Raw genomic sequence first — 19,388 nt, 5'->3', positions numbered from 1 at the left:
TCCCAGAATCAAAAGCAATACCATTTTGCAAACTCCCTCAAACTATCCTCTCCCCTTCAAATTCCCCTCTATGTATCTTCACTTAACTTGCCCTATAATTAAAAAAATGAATCTATAATTTCATTAAGCAGTAAAATTTTAAGTAGCTACTTACTAATATAAAACAACCATATTTAGTAGTCCTGCTTACAATTAGAAGTTACCCTACAACTCTGTCATCTTAAAATTTCTGAACATATTTCTCCTTCTAGCCACTTTTGGGTCAGCAAGTATCATTCCATAGGATTCTACAGGCTGACTTAATTAGTATCTACCATTGGCAATGTTCTATATACAGCGAGGGACTTGCATTTGCTTTTTCACTCCTTTGTTCATTCATTCAACAGTAATTTATTAAATACCTACTTTGTGCCAGACTATCCCTAAAATAAAATTTCAAATGCTCATTTTTCAGCCTTATTCAAGAGGATGTAAACAGAAAACAGTACATGGTATATTCAACGCTTAATATTCTTGATTTGATGTCTAGGTTTCCAAACTTCTTAATGTTAGAATGTATAATATCCTGCCACCTGCCTACATATATACATCACTCCTTTACAGATAGGAAGCCTGAATCTTGTTCTTACAAAGTCCGAAAACTAGATAGACAATCATTTTAGTTTATCTAATTAAATAAGAGTGATATCAAACTTCAATAATCTTTCAAGACTGTAATGTAATATAAGACAAAAATATGTAACATTATAGATCAATGGAACAGAATAGAGAGCCCAGAAAAAATGCCACACACCTACAACCATCTGATCTTTGACAAAACTGACAAAAACAAGCACTGGGGATAGGATTCCCTATTCAGTAATGGGGAGAAACAAAATTATGTCCTTTGCAGCAACATGGATTGAGCTGCAGGCCATTATCATATGTGAACTAACACAGGAAAGGAAAAGCAAATAACACGTTTTCACTTATAAGTGGGAGCTAAACATTTGATAAATGGTGCTGGGATAATTGGCTAGCCATGTGCAGGAGACTGAAACTGAACCCCTTCCTTATATGATATAGAAAAATCAGCTCAAGATGGATTGAAGACATAAATGTAAATCATAAAGCTATAAAACCCATGGAGGATAACCTAGGAAATACCATTCTTGACATAGGACCTAGCAAAGATTTCATGACTAAGATGCCAAAAGCAATTGCAACAAAAACAAAAATTGACAAATGGGACCTAATTAAACTAAAGGGCTTCTGCACAGCAAAAGAAACTATCAAGAGAGTAAACAGACAACGTACAGAGTGGGAGAAAATATCTGTAAACTATGCATCTGACAAAGGTCTAATATCCAGCATCTATAAAAAATGTAAATAAATTAACAAGCCAAAAAACAGCTCCATTAAAAAGTGGGCAAATGACATGAATAGACACTTTTGGAAACAAGACATACATACACATGGCCAACAAGCATTTGAAAAAATGCTCAATTTTACTAATCATTAAAGAAATGCAAATTGAAACCACAATGAGATACCACATCACATCAGTAAGAATGGCTTTTATTAAAAGTAAAAAAATAACAGATGCTGACAAGGTTGCAGAGAAAAGGGAATGCTTATACACTGCTGGTGGGAATGTAAATTAATTCAGCCTTTGTGGAAGCAATGTGGCAATTTCTCAAGGAACTTAAAACAGGATTGCCATTTGACCCAGCAATCCCATTATCGGGTATATACCCAAAGAAATATAAATTGTTCTACAAATAAAGGTATGCATGTGTATGTTCATCCCAGCAATATTCACAAACATGGAATCAATCTAAATGCCCATATGTTTCTGGATAAAGAAAATATGGTACATATATACCATGGAATACTATACAGCCATAAAAAGAAACAAGATCATGCCCTTTGCAGCAGCATGGGTGGAGCTGGAGGCCATTATCGTAAGTGAACTAACACAGGAAAGGAAAAGCAAGTAACACATGTTCTCACTTGTAAGTGAAAGCTAAAATTGAGTATACATGGACATGAAAAGGGAACAACAGATTCCAGGAGCCTCCCTGAGGGTGGAAGGTGGGAGGAGGGTGAGGATCTAAACACTACTTATCAGGTACTATGCTTAGAAACTGAGTGACACAATAATCTGTACACAAAACCGCTATGACATGCAATTTACCCAAATAATAAACCTGCACATGTACCCCTAAACCTAAAATAAAAGTTAAAAAAATGTGATATTAGATCACAGAACCACAGAGTAACAGACACTTTTCTATTCTCTTTGTTTTTGAAAATAATTAAGCTTGAATGAGTGGAGTAAATTATCCTTTAGGGCACATTCTAGAGCCAAGGATGGCAGATTCTCATGTTTCTAACATTAAAAAGAATGTCCAGTTTGGAAATTCAGCAACTACTGAAATACAGCAAGCAAGATAGTTTAAGGAGAGCTTTTCCCCCTCAGGCAATCATCTCCATCATATTAGTAAACAAATTTCATTTATTTTGGAGTCAATAACTTAAAAAATTGTGTGGAAAACGTCACCCATATTACCAAATGGTGATATTAAAATCATGTTACCCTAAACAGAAATTTATCAGTATCATAACACACCAAGGAGTACATTTTAGGTTACATTCACCCATAATATTAATTGAGCAAATGTTCATTTATTCTCCTTTTATCTGTGTTTTATATTTTCAGAAAATTCCATTATGACATTATATAAAAAGCAATGACACACTATAGAAAATATATGTAGACCTTTGGCTGAAAAATTTGTGGACTTTTCATTTTCTAGCAAGCTTTCAAAGACACCAGCTGAAGTGTAATATCGCCCCGTAACCCAAGTGACTGGAGGCAGACCGTACCATTCTCAGTTCAGTGGGAAAGGGGAAACTTGTACAATGCATCTAATTTGTGGCTGTGGTTTAATTCTTCTAAAACCTTTTAGACAACTTAGTTTTATAAATTCTGCTAAGTAAAATTTGCCTCTTCTATATATTTTCTTAATATTTAAAAACATATTCTGACAATAGAACCATAGTGATGTTGAAAATAATGATTCTTCCAGAAAACAGTAATAAAATTAATAATCGATTTGGCCAGCATTCTTTGTAGATTTTTGCACAATTAATCACAGTGTCAAAGACAAAATGAAGCCAGAGAAAATAAAGATACTAATACTTACACATGGGCAAGGCTTGACTGCATCACTTGGAAAAAATCCAACCTCTCCAGATGCTAAATTTCTGCCCTAAGAGAAAAAAAATGCCAGTGTTGAAAACAAATTTACCACAAATGATAACCCCATGATACCCCATACATAGCACTGTTACTTAGGATCCTTAGAATTCCTTATGTGTTATATCTAGTCCTGAGCATTAACTTACTGTGGTTCAGAAAAGGAAGTAAAAGCAGAGATAGTTTTCCTGGTTGTTCAACTTTACATGTGGTTTCAAGTCATGATCATAAAATAATTCAAGTTTATTTTTCAATCTACCCTTCAATTTTGTCAGCTTTGTATCTCTCAATCCTGTAGAACACTGGACACCAACGTTTTTGGCCCCAGGGATGTGGGCTGAGGTGGGGTGGGTGCTGGGGGCGTAACAGGTGGCTTCGGGAGAAAACTGTTCCACCTCAGGCATTAGATTCTCATAAAGGGAGTGCAACCTAGATCCTTCATATGCGCAGTTCACAGTCAAATCTGCACTCCTATGACAATCTAATGCCACCACTGATTTGACAGGAGGTGGAACTCAGGTAGTAACACTTGTTCATTGGCAGCTCACCTCTTGCTGTGTGGCCCAGTACCTAACAGGCCACGGTTCGTGGCCCGGGGGTCGAGGACCCCTATGATAGAGAGATAACAGCAGTTTCTATCTTTCACCTTTATATTCGTTGGCATAAGCAGATCATATGAATTTTGTGAAGGCATATAATTAATTATGAATTCCATATAAATGGATGCTATTGGTCTAACAGAAAACATGAGAATGTCTATCTAGTAAGATGAGATTTCAAGATGTGAAAATAGAAAACAATGTAAGTTTTGGATGATTTTCAAATGTAAAAAGAAATAGGATACTTATTAACAGAAGAAGACCATAAGTTTTTGGAGAATAGGACTCTATTAGGTTGGTGCAAAAGTAATTGTGGTTTTTGTCATTAAATTGCAAAAATACTAATACTTATTGAATCCTTAATATGTGCTAGACACTGCTCTGAGAGTTTTATTTAATCCTTGCTATAATCTTTATGGTAGATCCAATTACTATCCCCACATTACAGATGAGGAAAATGAGACATAGAGAAGGTAAATAATCTGTCTATGGTCACAGAGCTAACAAGTACAGAGCCATAAATCATACTCAGATGTTCTAATTTCAGGGCTCTGCGCTGACTCTCTGTACAAGCATAATAGAGACTCATGCAGAAGGATAGTGGGACTTAAATATAAAAATTAGTTAGGAAACAATTTGACAGTGATAGCTGAATTCTATCATTGGTGATGGCATTTCTTTAAAGGTGTTGTATGTTTTAGAAGACTTAAACTTGCACCAATGTGGAATATGGCTCCTAGATGAGTCTCACTTTTGGAGTTGTGAATATCACAAGGAAACTGATACCATGGTAAGGAAAGGGATTGGAGGGAGAGAAACACATGCTGAAGACACTATATAACGGAGTCTGCTGAACTGGCCAGTGGATTAGATGTGGGAAGAGAAGATGATCTGTTTCTGAGTTAAAGACTGGAAAAAGAATGAAGAACGGAGGTAGGAGATGACTAGAGAATCCATCCAAACAACACAGACTTAGATGACTTAGAGCGGAATCTGGAAACTGGAGCAAGGCTGCATCACTTGGAAAAAATGTAGAGAGAAGATAGAAGACAAATTTACAGAAATTAGTGAAATAACAAGGCAGAAAGAAACGATAAGGAGAGAGAGGAATCAGAGACCTGGGAGGGATGGCAGCAGTAACTGCAAGGTTGGAAGAACTGTTTCTTTCATTCAGCTGTGTTTATCAAGTGCTCTATAATGGTTTATTTTCAGCATGGCAGTAAGATACAAATAAATAAATATGGTATTTGGGACTATACCACTAGCCAGACTTCTATATATAAATGCACTGCAATGCTACCTGAGTGCAAAATATAAGGGTGTGTGGTGGGAACCACACACTGATTAAGCTCAGAAGAGAAAAGAATAAGAATGCTTTAAAAAACAAACAAGACCTTTGAGAATACACAAAGGAAAGAAGTCTATTTTGCAGAGGAAAGTCCAAAGAGAGAGCTCTGAAATGGTCTTTCCAAAGTACATTTGAAGATGTATCAACAAATTGGAAAATTATGGCTATTATAAAAATAGTAAACTGCCAACTTCCACTCTTCTTCAGAACAACAACAAAAGACTTTATTCTATAGAATGCAGAGTACACAAGAATAAGTGATATTTTGTGACAGGGTATGTTGGCCAATGCAATACTATCTACTTTCTCAGGGCAAACCTGATGCAGAGCCCCTCATGTACATTGATACCTTCATTCTGTTCCTCCTCCAAAACTCAGTTCGCACATTACCTACTCTGTCATCTCTTCCCCAAGGAGCAGATCCCAGATTGAATCCCATGCCTATTCTCCCACTGCACCTTTCCATACTCTTAGTGATACATAAAGTATTAGTGCTTTGGTAGTATTCACTTCTAGTAGTATATGTAATTATTGTTCAACATGGTCTTCTCTATTAATAGACTGTGAGTTCCTGGCATAAGGGATAATCTCTCAGTCATTTTTGTATAAGAAGATGTCAGACACAGAGTAGGCCCTTAACAAATGTTTCTAAGGGGAGATATAACTCAATCTGAGAGTTCCCTGTCACTGAGGAGCATGGCCCTAAATTCCTCCTCATTAAAAAGAATAAAATACAGCCATGTGCCACATGATGACATTTCAGTCAATGACTAACCTTATAATGATGGTGGTTCCATAAAATGATAATATCATATTTTTACTGTACTTTTTCTATGTTTAGATACACAAATGTTATAACTGCCTACAATATTCAGTGAAGTAATATGCTATACAGGTTTGTAGCCTAGCAGCAAGAGGCTATACATGTAGGTTAGGTGTGTAGTAGGCTACACTATCTAGGTTGTTATAAGTACATTCCATAACACTTGCACAATGATGCATTTATTGTATGTATCACTGTCATTAAGTAACCCATGACTATATGTCACATTTTTTTTTTTTCACACAGGCAAGCACTGAAAAGGATTAAGCAGCCTGTTTCCACAGGAAAATATTCATACAGTGACATTCTTTGACTTGTCCCTGACATGTTCTATAAGGACAGTGTTGGGGAGTGCAATGTCACAAAGCAGAGAAAAGAGGATGAGAACCCAAAGAATAAAAGAGTGGGAAAAAGAGATGAATTTTTTAGCTGGTGAAGGCATATGGACTGGCATAGTTGTTTCTTTCTTTCTTCCTTTGTAGAAACAGGTGTTACACACAAAAGACATAAATGGGAACTGGAATCATACTAGACGGTAGAGAAAGAGACCGCGGTTGTGTAAGAAATGCTCTAAAACTAGATGAACATATAATTTTCCATTCAAATCAGGACCTTTTGAGAGTAAACGGGTAGTGACTAATAACTATGCCAGAGAAAATGGTATAAATTGAACTGTTCTGGGTAGACAAGTACACATGGTCATCATATCAAAACTCATTTTGTTCTTTTTGCCTCGTTTAAAGGACACTCTTGGAGGTCCTTCAGGAGGGAAAAAATTTCACTAAACAGGCTACCAATGTCATTCTGAATTGTTTTTTTCCTTAATAAAACGCCCTAGAAGTTCAGGACCATTTCTTAAATGGTCATAGGCACTCCTTAGATGACAGAGTGATGAGAGATAATTTAACCTACTTTAATATATGAATAAAGTTATAATTACTTACTAATTCCTAGTCTCATCACTTTTAGCTATAATATGTGCTATATTCAATAACTTCTACTTATTAAAAAGAGAGCTATCCCACAACATTTGGAGGATTCAAAACAAAGTAGTGTGTAGGAGGGGTTTCTTTGGTTTCTTGGTGGATGTGTGTGGGATGTTGGTATGGTAATTCATTAATACTAATGGATGGAGCAGCTGTCAATCCCCTACGCATGGATGAAATTGCAGACTGTAACTATGAAATAGACCAACTTCAAATGCAATGATTTAGTGCACTTTATGTGATGATATGAGGTTTTTACTAATCTTAGTGAGAGACATGCAACTGAATTTCCTTCTTCTTTACATTACTGTGTGGGCATTTTATTCTGGGTCAGATAATAAGCTTGTCATCCCTTTTATGAGTATTACAAATGCCAAAGATAGGGAATCATCTTTCAGTTACCCTCCTGCCTTGTATTTGTTCTGTAAGTCCCTTAACATCTTCAAGGTCAACTTGAAAACATTCCTCTCTCATACTTACGTGTCATCTGATATACCATACGGTGCTATCTTTATATGCATTTATTCTGCAGGGCATCTCTGTACTATGTGATGAGACTTCCGTAAATCTAACAGTACAGGTTGGGTCATTCTTATGAAAATACATTCTTTGGAAAGCACCTGAGAAAATAGCTTATGGGTAGTATATGGGGAGAAAAAATCCACCTTTATAATTTTCATTCAATCACCTAGAGCAGACATAAAGCCAAATCATATTAAATTATAATTCATAAAATAATGCCTTTTTCCTGAAAAACAATTTTTTTTCCTGTAGAAAATGTATCAAACTAAAATTATTGACAACTTCCTCTGACATTCCTGAACATCACAAACATAAAGGCATACTCAGGCACTTATTTATTTCTAACTGACCTTAGGTTTTAACTATTCTTCATTTTTCTTCAATAAGAATCCACACTGAATCATAATGAATTAAAACTACTTCAGGTTTGCTGGTAGAAATGATATTCACAATCTACCTGTACAGAGAAATACATTAAGGTATGCCAGGATGCTAGAGCTAAAACCTCATTTTTAAACCCACAGACAAGGATGGCTTAAAATGACAAAGCATATCTTCTGAAAATCTTAATCGTAAATTGCTTGGCTTCTAACTCTGTAAAAAGGAGAAAGAATTGCTTTGAGAAAAATACAGTGTCTCTTCCCTGTGCCTCATTTATCCCCTTAATACTACCTGGATTGGAGCTTTAATGCACTCCTGGAATAGCACTGAACAATTTGAAACAGATGTGGAAAGCTGAATGTAAAAGGGACAGATTAATGGATATTTATGAACGATTGGAAATTCTCCCAACTTACAATGCTCTAAACACTCTCAATGTATGCACGACGGTGCTGTGGAGATTACTAAGCAATTTATCACACATGGGTAATGGCCAGAGCAACTGTCACCCTGCCCAGTCACTTCCCGCTGTCAGAAATATACAGGTTGAATGTTTGGGGAAAGAAGATGTACAGCAGGGCCATGAATTATAGGAATATAGGTGAATACATTGTACACACAAATTATTGATTGGATGGGCAGATGGAAGGAAGGAAGGATGGACGGAAAGATGAACACACAGCTTTTGGAATTATTCTGATGATGTTTGTGAGGACAAGCAATAAAAGAAAAAAAACCAGCAAAGAGGAGGCGATCAGGAAAAGACCCAGTCAGAAATTGGCCATTGGTAAGGAGAGATTTTTAATCACAGCTGCAGCCATATTGTAACCATCATCAATTACATATACATAAGGGATAGTTCTTGGAAAACACAGAAAGGCAGTATCATAGGATGTGTCATCAGAAGAGCTTGTTCTATTTCTAGCTCTGCTATAAAAAGATGCGCAACCTTTTGCAAGTCTCAGTGGTAAAACAAGGATGATGACAAGATCTGCCACACATGCCTCACCAGGTTGTTACAAGGATCAAAGAATTAATATGCATGAAAGTACTTTGCAAATGCTAAATACTTGTTTTATTTTATCCATAATATTGCTTTTTGATTATTGTCAATCAGCTATTTCATTTATAAGTTTTCCTTTGTTATTTGGCCCATCCATGTGTTATTAAAATAGAAATGTCTAATCCTGTGTATAATCCTACCACTCTCTTCATATTTCAGTAAACTTGCTAAGCCGCAAGGAACATAGACTCTCATATCACTTTTATCTGAACAGGAACTATTATATTCCTGATAGTCCATTCCTTTACTCAAATGCTTTCTTGGCAGTACACATATTCTTTCATTGTTAATTGCCTCCTATATGATGAGTAAGATATGCATTTTCTACCAGTAAACACCTTGAAAACTTGCCAAGCATAACTGCATATGGTTATATGATGGCCACTACCATTAATTCCAAAATACTCATGCACACATACAAAACCATAAGCTATGTATTTTTGTTATTTCTTAGTCAAAGGGGGATATGATCCTTAACTTTTGTCCAATGTAGAAACAGTGAAAGTTCATGAGGTTGTTCAAAAGATAATATAAAATATCCATATCTCTGGCATAGTTCTCTTGTAAAGTGACTGTCATTGGCTTACAATTCTGAATAAGTCTAAGAAACTCGTACCTTGGTCCAGGATCTCTGAAATTAAATTTACCTTCAATTTGTATGGGTTTATAATTGCATCGAGTCATCAAAACATATGACAAAGGCTTCAATTATAGTTGATGGTTTTTCCAATTCACACAAAATTGTGTTTACTACATCTCTGAAATTTTGGCAGATGGAAGTGTCAAAAACCCTTAAAAATTAAAAGTTGTGAAATGTACACTGAGAAAAAAAAAAAACCACTAAAAGCCATAAGCTGTACATCTACCCTTATTAGATTTGAGATGAATACAACACTGGAATGAGACTTTACCAAGTGTTTTTCCTGTTATTCAAAAATGTATTTGGTGAGGTCCCTGTGTAAGACCTGCAGCAAGAAAGGGAATCCTCTGATTATGGGTGTCTAAATGCTTTTTCTCCAAAGTCTCACTGGGTGGGATGTACACGATACAATCCTAAATTATAGTCTTATGACTGTGTGTGTGTGTGTGTGTATGTATGTGTGTGAAGTAAACAAGAGAATACCTTTAATGATAGAAAAAAAAAATTTGGGCAAGCAAAAACCAGTCTACATGTAGGTAAGTCAAAGCCCACATTGTTACTCCACACAAAATCTGGAAAGAACCAGGTTCTACCACATCTTGGTGAGAAGCCATATAACCCACAACCAATCCAGGCTTAACAAAAGTCCAAAGAAATTTGCTTTTCTAATACTGGCAGAAAACAAATGAATGTTTTTCTATCCTTGGCAATTTTAATCATAACTAATCACAAAAGAAAATACTCTGAGTCATAGAACCACACACACTAAATGCTCATGGCAGCATGAGATATTTTTAAAGAATGTTACTTTTCTACTAAGAGCAAAAGTAGTGCTTTAAAGAAAAGTTTACTGACTTCTTAATATGCACAAGGCACTGTGTTACAAACTAAGGAATTAAAAATGAATAGACATGGACAGGATCTTCAAGGATCTCATTCAGACAATGTCATTTCCTTAAATTCACTTTAGCTTTGGTTCTTTCCACAGATTTTTGTGGTATTTTTGATGAGGAAAAAACCTGTGAGGTGATAATTTGACACGACTAGGGAATTGGGAGCCTGGGTTTTATTTTTGGCCTTCTGATCTTGAGCAGGTCATTCAACCCTTCTTGGCTTCATTATCCTCACCTGTGAAACAGAGCGCACAACCTAAGGATTTCCAATGTCTCGGCTACCACCAATGTTCTTTGCTTATATAAGCACTTTTGTAATGCCCCCACAGTACTCCACTCAGTCATGGTTGGTCAAAAAATATTTGACCCACAAATTCTTAATTAGGGACAACGTGTGCCAGTAATTTAATCATTTTTTTTTTTTTCTTTTTGGGATGGTGTCTCACTCTGCTGCCCAGGCTGGAGTGCAATGGTGCAATCTCTGCACACTGCAACCTCCACCTGCCAGGCTCAAGCGATTCTCCTGCCTCAGTCTCCCAAGTAGCTGGGATTACAGACGCACACCACCATGCCTGGCTAATCTTTGTATTTTTAGTAGAGACAAGGTTTCACCATGTTGGCCAGGCTGGTTTCAAACTCCTGACCTCAAATCATCCACTCGCCCCAGCCTCCCAAAGTGTTGGGATTATAGGCATGAGCCACTGTGCCAGGCCAGTAATTTAATCTGATAGCATTTATTTACAGAAGACAAGGACATTTCAACTTCTTAATGACATTCATTTTAACTCAGTGTGAAGCGGTCTATTTTCCAAAGCACATAAAGGTTGATTTGTTAGAAATTGCATTCATTAATTCATTCTTCAGGAATTCAAATTATCATGAATAATTAAAATTCAATATATGTTATAATTTGATAAATTATTTGGCCACAGTTCTTAGGGGCATGTGCATGTACATACTCTACTGAAACCACTTGCAGTGTCAAATCAATAATTATGTCAGATGGAATTCCAAATTCATGGCCCACTGAAAGTATTCTGTGATTGACACAAACTTTTAGTAATTATGGCAGAATGTAGCTTATATAGTAATAAAATAATGGAAGAAAAAGGACCACAACAGAATTTCTCAGAACTTTCTCCCATAATGTTATTTCCTTACTCTCCAGAAAAAAAGAGATAATACTTCATTGTCTGAACTTCTACTTAGATGGCAGTGTCCTCATCTAAGTACATTATAACCTACATTGCACTATACCAAGTATTGGAAAAATACAAGAACTGTTAACCAAAAACATCCATCTTGAGAATTAACAATGAGGACCTCACCCACTTTGTCAGGAGGCCTGCCAATTCCCGTAATACAGTCTGTACACTTGGAAACATTCCTGCAAACTCAGTTTATGATCTATTTAATCAAAGCCAGTTGACAATCACCCAGGGAAAATGTTTCTTACAGGCCTTTACTAATGCCTATTATCTTCTATAATCATCTCTCCCAAGGCCTCCCTTGTTCTAGTGCAGTCACACACTGCCTTTTTCTCCTTTCCTGTAATTAGGGACTCTGATTTAACTCAGTATTTACGGGCAAATACCTGTCAAAATCAAGGTCTCATGATTACAGGACATATTAATGCCGACTGCGCCTCTACACTTTCACATAGCTTTTTATCCCCATGGCCACAATTTCAATTCTGCCTTGGCTTCTACTGATTTTACACAAGGGATGGGGCTAATACATCAGTGGTGAGAGGCAGTTTAGAAGAAAAGCCAAGATGAACAGTGGGACACCGGGAAAACAAGCTCCAACACCGCCTTAAAAGGATCATTGCCATGATAAAATCTAAGTTTGAGACATTATGAAGAAATGCCCTTGGATAGGAATCTGAAGGGGAAAAACGCTTACCAGTTCCCAGAGATGTTTACTCTCTGGTTTATAACCCAAAGCAATGAGTCTTTTGGTGTCCGGAATCAGTTTTCTTAACAAAGGAGATCTGATTCTTTCTTGCATTTCTGTAATGTTCTTATTTGCCTCTGACTATGATGCATACTAACACTTGAATTTTTAGATCAGAAGGAAAAATACACAGCTTTCGAAAATTCTACTGGAGCTAATATTGTTGTGTGGTCCAGAAAGGATTAGAAGTCTCCTTTTAATGTAGGGCAAAGGAAAAGAATCCTTTGAAGTGACTGACTTCTGAAGCTTCAGGGAGAGGTGCTGGAGGAAAGATCTACTAACTCCACTCAGTCGCACCTCCCTTCTCCAGGCTCAGAGGGTTTCTGGGTTGTGCGTTATTGCACAGATCACTTACATTCTCAGTCACATTCCCTAGGCAACGTTTGTTTTCTGTAAACCCCTATCTCTCTCTTTCCTTCCCCATCTCCATCACTCTCTGTGAGGTATCTTGGGTCTTCCTCAATCAAACCTGCTCTGAGAAAAGGGCTCATGATTTTTACCCTGATGATTATTTAAATCAATCAATCTCTTCAGAATTGATCATTTGCATTTTTATGTCTAATTATGAAGTAAAAAGTTTAATCTCTGATTAAAGAAATTTCAAAAACTGGGTATGAGAATTGGGAAGGCAGAATAGTCTTCCATGAGACCATATGTGCCAGTGAGACTCTTCACATTAAATATGGGGAAGAGGAAACCTAAAAACAAAACCAGAATCAAAAAATACCTGATTATCATTTTCCATTTCTGGAAAATAAAGCATATCTTTCAAAATCATTAATTATTATACCCAAATACACTTTTTTCTCCTTTTCGATCTCTTTTCAACTTTACTTCCTATGATTCTCACAACACTCCATGAGTCATTTAAGAATTAAAATCTCATTTTATAGATGAGACATTTGAGGAAATAATGTTAAGTAGTTTTAAAATTATTCTGAGAGAAAAAAGACACATTTAAATCTGACAAGATGAATAAATGCTTTAATGGTCTTTCAAATGACACCATAAAGTATAATTTAATAAACAACTCATTTTAAAACTTGTAAATAACACTTTACGGAGATCATAACTCTGAACAGACTTATTCATTCCAGACCTATGGACTGAATGCCTATTTCATTCTAGGAACTGAGATAAAGTAATGAAAGTCATAGCTCTTATATTTCTGGAGTGCTCTAACCAGGCAGGAAGAAGGATAAAAAGACCCTTAGGACACAGTCTGATGGGAGTTATGATAGAAACCCTTTTGGTTCTGAGAAGACCTCACAAAAGGTGACCCAGTATTGTGCCTTGATGGTAAAGAAGGATTTAGCTGACAGAATGGGGGCGAAAGGGAAAATCCAGGAAGAGGGTAACATATACATCAATGGTTGGAGCTTTGAGAAAACAGGTCTCCTGTGAAAAAGATCCCCCTAATCAGCCCTTCATTTTTTTTATTCAGCTTAAAATGAAGAAAAAAATACTTGTAAAAAAAGAGAGTCACTCGGACTGTTTGAAGACCAAATACAGCAGTCCCGTGGGAGGTAAAAATTCTTGACAAGGTAAACTAAGACAAGGGCCACCTTACAGAACATTCATCACCATTGTGTCTGGATGGCTGAGAGGATGGTAGTGGAGAACCCAGCACCTGGTTGCCCCTGGCCAAGTCAAGAGCCCACCACCCCCCAGGTTCATTGCCTCTGAAATCAGCATGACTAGAAATGCTTCCTTCCTCCTGAGAACCTCCAAGTTCTCTCTAAGCTCAACTCACTGTCTGACTTTTTATTTTCTGTGTGACTCTTCCTGTTACACAAAAAGTTATACATAAAGTGATGCTTTGTTTCCTAATTTTTCTACCAAAAAAGAACAAAATTGCCTTTAAAAGTGTGTTTTCCTTAGAGGTGTTAGAGAATTAAATGGCTCTCCTATAACAAAGTACAATGGTCTAACATGTAGAACTAAAGTAGGAGACCAAAAAGTCTGAAAAGGACTTTAGTTTTAATTCTACAACTGCAATTTTATAAACAGGTGATAAATTTGGCCCTTTAAAGTCACAGTTCTAGATGGAGGTAACACGATTTTCCATTTACCCTCGTTATGAAGACCTTGTGAATTAATCAGAATGTGGGTAAAAACATTTTCACTCCTTAGAATAAAGATCATGTAGATGCGTGATTAGTAAGCGTGAAGTTTCACAACTATTTTCTAAGTTATTTAACTTTCATTGTGGATAAAAATATATATTATTTTTGGCACTGATTACAGTTCTACTGCTTATAATTGCCTTTTGGTTCCAATTAGCTTACAAAATTCTCCCTGTGGAACATGTGAATATTCGTAAATGACAATGGAGCAAATAAAACCCCATGATATAAGACATAGAATCCTCATTGTTTCACAGCCTTTATTCTAAGAAGAAAACACATGTAAAGCATTCTATTATAGTAGAAACCATAGATGATGCGGCTTAATTTTACATTTGCCTGTTTCTCTGTCTTGCCCTCTCTTCCTTTGTGATAAGTATAGTTTATCTTTTCTGGAAAAATAAAGTTTGTAATATGAATAATTTCTTCCAGTATGAAGGATATTCTCAGGAGTTACTAAGACTTTATTATCACATATTGTAACAAAGACTTAAAAGCAACATGTTTATCATCATCAATTGGATGACATGATCAGAATTGTCCTGTATGTTGTTACGCTCAGTAAAAACTATGCCTTACACCTGCACTAGAAAATGTTCCCCAAACGGCCAATTTCCTATTTTATATTCATTTCACTTGAAGACAATTTTATAGAGCTTTCAAGGAAAGAGGAAGAAAAAAAAGCAGACGACAAAGAAGAAAAGAAAATGCTGCCAAAATGAATCCTTCAATGCGAAGATTGAACAGAGTACATTTTTACAGCTCAATTGATAATTCATTGTTTGAAAGAAGTAATAATGAAAATGCCGATAGCCCATTCATTCAATAGCATTAGAAATTACTGTTGTTATAATAATAATGCAGACTAAATTAATAGCTATTCAAAGAAAGAAAGTTCCTGATATATAGTAGAGGATAATTTGTATTCTCTTGACATAGCATATGTGGAAAACATGACAGTCTACTACAAAATCTGACTTCCCACACTAATGAGTGAAGTCATTCACTTGCAAAAACAGAGAAAACAGGTTAGAAGGCATAACTTCTCAAAAATTTCCAAATAAGCCAAAGCACCTAACTAGTACAAAAGACATTTTTGAAATAAAATACAAAGCCATTGTAACATTGCAATAAGTTTTCTAGAGTCTTTTATCTATAGGTTTAATGCTAGATATATTTGCAACAATATGAGTTACAAAAATCTTAATTAAAAAACTCAAAATGAAAACCAGGTGCATCACCTCTCCTGAGTTCTGATCATTCCTTATATCATGGAGGACTCTAGGTTAGAAACTGGTTCTCTAGTTTCTGGTTCTCCCAACATGAAACACAGTCAGTCACATAGTAGGCACTTTATAAGTATCTGAATGGATGAATGGTAGGATAAAAGAATGGAAGAATGGATGGGAGGATGGATGGATGGATGGATGGATAGATGGATAGGAGCCATTATTTAATGGGCACTGTGCTAGAATTCCTTTGTGTATTTGTTTTATTTTGTATGTGGTGATTGCTACTTCCACTATACAGATAAAACTGAGGCCCTCTTCAGAGTAAGTAATCTATTTAAAGTCACACTGCTAATAGATGGCAGAGTCAGTAACATTCAGCAAAATAAACTATCATTTCCTAAACATGTAACTGGCTTCTCCAGAGCTAAGTATGTACACTCTGAAGATTAGGAAGGAACCAGAAAGAGGTGCTTAAAAACTATGTTCTCGAAAACAATTTAAAAACATTCCCAGTGAGGGAGCCACATATTTCAGGATTCAAGTCATAAAGTACATGTCTTGAGTATGAAAATCAGCAAATTGACATAAAAGGGACCACTGTAAACATGCCTAAAGACACACATGGCTTCAAAGGATCAACCAGTCCATGACTCCACATTTAGACCCAATAAGGAGGAAAGGTTTTTGTTCAGAAATTTTTTAAAAAACATGGCATTGTAGATCATGCCATTGAGTAAGTGCAGATTCAACCCAGTTTCCTACATGTACTTTCCATATGTCCAGTCTATGAAACAAAAGCTAATTTAATCATGACAGCCTCGAAACACTGTAAGATCTTAAAGTGCTTTTTCAATTAGAGAAGACTATATCAAGTTCAGCATAAAGATTGTTTAGCAAGTGATTTTTTAAATCATGCACTAATTTGTCAAAAAGGTACCCCTTATTTGGTAACTATCAAAGCCAAAGTATTGTAACACCTTATTTTGTAGCTCCATTTAATAATACCAATTATCAACCAGTGAGCTGGGGATAATGTCAAAATTACTATGGAATCTTACCAATTAGATCATCAAATCAATGGCTCACATTAGATTCATCTGGGGTTTTATACAACTTACTTATGCTTAGGCTCAACCAAGGCTACCTGTGTCTTAATCTCTGGAAGTGAGGCTGTGTTTTGACATTATTGCAAAGCTCCCCAGGTGATTCAGTCAGGGGGGTAAGCACTGCTCTGGTATAGCCCCACTCATGTAACACATGAAGAAACTAAGCTATATAGTGATTAAATGTATTGACCGAAGCCATATAGCTATTTGGCTATAGATACATGACTTGGATTTAGTTTTTCTCATACTGCCAGTGGTTCATTTCAATAAAACTAGCATTTGTTGGCGAAAAATTATTTGATTGGTTTAGAAGTATCCGTAACACAATTCTGATCCAAGTTACATCTGTGTGGGAAACATGAGATGAACTTTTAATATATGTGCAAAAAGTCAAACATATTACTGGCTGCTGGCAAGCAAAAATGGTTCTTCTAAAGACAGGAGACCTAATGACAAACCAATGATAGGAATTGATAATTGAAGTGTGAGCAGTGTCTGAGTAGTGAACAGAGTTGGCACTCAATGCACACTTGCTATCTGAAATAAATGTGTTAATTGGTTTTCTCTGTTCTAAACATTAGCCTTATTTGTTTTTGATCATTACATATACCCCAAACATACCCACATATCTTGTCATCTAAGGGTTCTCATTTGTCCTATGATTCTCCCAAGTGTCTCCAAAACCATTCTAATGCTATGCCAGAAAATCTTCAAGTTTATAGGCTGCTGAAAGGAAATGACAACTAATAATGTCTTTCTTTTTGTCTAGAAAGAATAGGAGGCAGTAACATTCAGTAAAAAATGGCACTGGGCTAGTTGTCCCAGAATCTCAATTACAGTTCTACTTTTAACATTATGTGGCTGTGAGGAATGAAGGAAATAATGAATCTCAAAACATGAAAATAATTGAAAGCACCATCTAAACCTAGTGTGACAGGAAAAAATAGTGAATAAATGAAAAAAAGATACTATACACAATTAAGTTTTACAAATCTAAGGTTTAAGAAGAAAAGATGGAAAGGAACACAGAGCTTGGTTAGAAAAATATGAATTCCAAAATTATCTTTTTAAAGCTAAATGCCTCTAAGCACACATTTGGCATGGTTCTAGGACTCCTGCGTGACCTTCAGAGTGATCTCAAACATCAAACTTCAAGCCACTTATATGCACCAAGATCCTCAACATTTTGTGGTTGGCTTGAATACTTCCTGTCCCTTTCTTTGTTATGAAAAACTGATTGGCTTTCAGTGCCCTTGGAAGAGCTCACAAAACCAGTTTATTCTTAGGGCTGCTCATGCAGCTTCAAAATGTTTTCTGTCTGTGGCACGCTGTTATTTTGGTGAACCACACCTACTGGGATTTGATTGGTATGGTCCCCTTCCTCTTGCATCTGGGCTGGACATGTCTTGCTTTAACCAACAAAAAGTGGCAAAAGTAATTCTGCACCAGTTCTGGTGTTTAGGTGTTAGACGGTCCAGTAGTTTCCACTTTTACACTCTTGGGAGCCAGTTACCATATAATAAGTCTAAGTACCCTGAGATCACCATGCTGTGAGGAAGATAAGGAGCCACTGAAGAGGTCAATGTGCAGACAGCCTCCACTGAGTTCCTAGACAAAGGCTAACACTAACTGCCAATCCTGTGGACATGGGCATTTGGGATCTTTCAGCGGCTCCCAGCACCCCAACCATGAACTGAAGCAGAAGAACCACCTTATTATCCATAGCATTATGAGAAATAATAAATTGTTGTATAATAATCACAAAACTGAAACACCGTCACAAGTTTGATGATGATAGTGAAAGAAACTCACAAACCTAGTTTCTTTAATTAGCATAAAGACAGCCACCATCCCAATATCCCTAAGGTGCATGAAGTTTAGGAAGGCAGCATGAGCTTCATCAGAAACAACATGATTGTAAAAGAAGTGCTAGAGTGTAATAGTAAAGAGCTTGGACTCTTGGCCAGAATTCCTATGTCTGAATCACAGCTCTGCTAAGTTACTAGCTATATGTCTTTGGGCAGGCTATTCAACCTCACAGTGGCTCAGTTCACTCATCCATAAAATGAGGATAATAATAGTAATTCATTTCATATAATTTTCATTAGTATGATATGTATTAACAAAGGTATTCTTAAAACTCTACCCTGTACATAAAAATGTACAGTGAATATCAGTTGTTGGTGCTATTGTTGTCATCATTACTATAAGGAAAGAATAAATAAGAGAGAATTCTGCCTGGTTAGAAGACACTGAAAATCAAAAATGCATTTAATACATCTACCATACTGAACATAATAGTTTAGCCTAGCCTACCTTAAACATGCTCAAAACAATTAGCTTGCATTGCTCAAAATAATATAACACAAAGTTTATTTTATAATAAAGTACTGAAAAGCTGATATAATTTATTGAATACCGTACTGAAAGTGAAAAACAGAATGGTTGCATGGGTCCTCCAAGTATAGTTTC

General features: G+C 36.2%; 1 protein-coding gene across 2 annotated transcripts in view; it reads right to left on the bottom strand.

The window, feature by feature from the left end:
• The window catches only part of VAV3 (vav guanine nucleotide exchange factor 3), a 404,297-nt gene that overhangs the window by 46,549 nt on the left and 338,360 nt on the right, over positions 1 to 19,388 (bottom strand). For both annotated transcript variants that reach the window (XM_007977771.3, XM_073008530.1), the window contains one exon: positions 3,189 to 3,254. In XM_007977771.3, coding sequence (XP_007975962.3) covers positions 3,189 to 3,254 — 66 coding nt within the window. The remainder of the gene's footprint in view (positions 1 to 3,188; positions 3,255 to 19,388) is intronic.

The sequence above is a fragment of the Chlorocebus sabaeus genome, chromosome 20 (genome assembly GCF_047675955.1).
Source record: "Chlorocebus sabaeus isolate Y175 chromosome 20, mChlSab1.0.hap1, whole genome shotgun sequence".
Lineage (NCBI taxonomy): Eukaryota > Metazoa > Chordata > Mammalia > Primates > Cercopithecidae > Chlorocebus > Chlorocebus sabaeus.
Note: the sequence above shows the minus strand (reverse complement) of the source record. Positions and strands in the feature narration are given on the sequence as shown.